Source organism: Penaeus chinensis, chromosome 3, assembly GCF_019202785.1.
Source record: "Penaeus chinensis breed Huanghai No. 1 chromosome 3, ASM1920278v2, whole genome shotgun sequence".
NCBI lineage: Eukaryota > Metazoa > Arthropoda > Malacostraca > Decapoda > Penaeidae > Penaeus > Penaeus chinensis.
Window position 1 is genome coordinate 3,587,229 of NC_061821.1, and position 2,500 is coordinate 3,589,728.

Genomic DNA, 2,500 nt, shown 5'->3' on the forward strand with positions numbered 1-2,500 from the left:
TGGGTTAGGGTGGGGGGGGGGGTGGAAGGATTGGGCTTTTTTTTTTTTTTTTTTTTTTTTTTCTCTTTTTTTTTTTAATTGGGTGTTTTCTCTTTCTTTATTCCTCTGTTTCTGCTATTCTCTTTCTTTCTTTCTTCCTCTGCTTCACTATCAGTCTCGCTTTCGTGGAACAAAGGCACGAGATAACGAATTAAAACTAAAAAGCGAACGTCGAATGCTGAATGCCGCTCGTCCACCAAGGCTAAGTCGAGGTACAGCGAGTGTTGTCTGCACGAAAGGCCAGGTCTGTGGCGTACGGCGCGGGAATCTCCTGAGGGCAGCGGGGCCTGGAAACGGAGCCAGGGAGTCCCCGGGAGATTATGTCCAAGTGGGGGGGGTGGGGGGAGAGAGAGAAAGGAGGGCGACTCTTTTGTCCTTTAATCTCGAACGTTGCGTGGATTTGCTCTCCTCTCACTTCTTACTTTATGCAGTGCAGGGGCGAGTGGTGTGTAAGTTATTGTGTGCGCGCGCACACACACACACACACACACACACACACACACACACACACACACACACACACACACACACACACACACACACACACACACACACACACACATATATATATATATATATATATATATATATATAAATTTACACAACTATATTTATATATTTATTTGTATATATGTTTATATATATATATTAATATATATATACATATATATATATATATACATATATGTATGTATTTATATATGTACATATATGCATATATATTCATATATACATTTATATATACATATATACGTATACATATATAAACATAGATACGTACATACATATATACATACGTACGTACATGCATACACACATACACACATTTTTTTGAGGGGGAGGGGGGTATATGTCTAGTACATACCCTTACGAGTGTGTGAAATGTCGTTGTCGAAAGGTAGAGCCGTTGTGTCGCTGGCGGGGCGACAGGCGGAGAAAGTTTAAGGATGACGTAGGATTTTTCGGAAAAGCATTGTTGGTGGCTGATAACATTTCCTAAGTGGGGATTTGTGGACATAGACTCTGTCTGTATGTGTGTCAGAGAGGTGGAGAAAGAGGGAGAGGGAGAAAGGGAAAGAGAGGGAGGAGGGAGGGAAGAGGGAGGGGGGAGGAAAGAGAGAGGGAGAAGCAAGAGGGAGTGAGAGAAAGGGAGAGAGAGGGAAGAGGGAAGAGGGAAGAGGGATGAGGGATGGAGAAGGAAGAGGGAATGAGAGGGAAGAGGGAGTAAGAGAAAAGGAGAGTGAGGGAGATAAAGGGAGAGGGAGAGAGAGGGAGAGGGAGGAGAAAGAGAGAGAGGGAGGGAGAAAGAGAGAGAGGGAGGGAGAAAGAGAGAGAGGGAGGGAGAAAGAGAGAGAGGGAGGGGAGAAGAGAGAGAAAGGAGAGGGGAGAGGAGAGAGAGCGAGAGCGAGAGCAGAGGAGAGAGAGAGGGGAGGAGAGAGAGGAGAGAGAGAGAGACGAGAGAGAGACGAGAGCAGAGAGCGAGAGCGAGAAGCGAGAGACGAGAGAGAGAGAGAGAGAGAGAGAAGAAATGTACGAGCGAATTGATCTACGACTGCGAATAACATCCGAGTCCAGTGAAAGAGCGAAGATAGATGTGCATGCATTCGTATATCCTCACGGTTATATATATGTGTGTGTGTGCGTGTGTGCGTTGTGTGTGTGTGTGTGTGTGTGTGTGTGTTGTGTGTGTTGTTTCGTGTGAGTATGTCCTGTGTGTGCATGACATTATCAGTATATCCAATTAATTGGCGAAGAGTTACCCAGTTTTGACGGGCGAGCGTCTGGGGCGGGCGGGCGGGCGGGCGGCGGCGGGCGGGCGGGGGGGGGCGGGGGGCGGGCGGGCATGTGGAACAAGTGGGGCTCTGGTGAGGTGCGTTGTGTTCGGACAAACTGTGTAAGTCAGGCTGGGTGGAGGAGAGGGAGGGAGGGAGGCAGGGAGGGAAGGAGAGTGGGAGGGAGGAAAGTGGGAGGGGAGGAAAGTGGGAGGGAGGAGAGTGGGAGGGAAAAGGGGGGAGAGGGAGAGCAACAATGGAAAGAAGGCGAGGAAGAGTGGAAAAGGACGGAAGAAAGGGTGAAGGAGAATGAGATAGCGAGAGGGAGGGAAGAAAGGGTGAAGGAGAATGAGATAGCGAGAGGGAGGGAAGAAAGGGTGAAGGAGAATGAGATAGCGAGAGGGAGGGAAGAAAGGAAAGACGGGAGTAAGAAGAAATGGCCAAAGAAACTTGACCATTGGAACCGGAGTTACTCGTACACAGACTTCCAGTATTTTTATCATTTTTTTTTTTCGTTTTACTGATCTTTTTGTTATTATTATTCGTTCTCCTCCTCTTTCTCCTCTGTCTATTTCTTTTCCTCCTCCCTCTCCCACTCATCACGCATGGCCCTTCTTTCCCTCATTCTCTTTCCTCTTCTTCTTCTTCTACTTCTTCTTCTTCTTCTTCTTCTTCTTCTTCTTCTTCTT

General features: G+C 47.2%; 1 protein-coding gene across 1 annotated transcript in view; it reads left to right on the forward strand.

Annotated features, from left to right (window-relative positions):
* The window catches only part of LOC125038562, a 114,700-nt gene that overhangs the window by 83,053 nt on the left and 29,147 nt on the right, over positions 1-2,500 (forward strand). Inside the window, exon 4 of the mRNA XM_047632095.1 lies at positions 205-367. Coding sequence (XP_047488051.1) covers positions 205-367 — 163 coding nt within the window. The remainder of the gene's footprint in view (positions 1-204; positions 368-2,500) is intronic.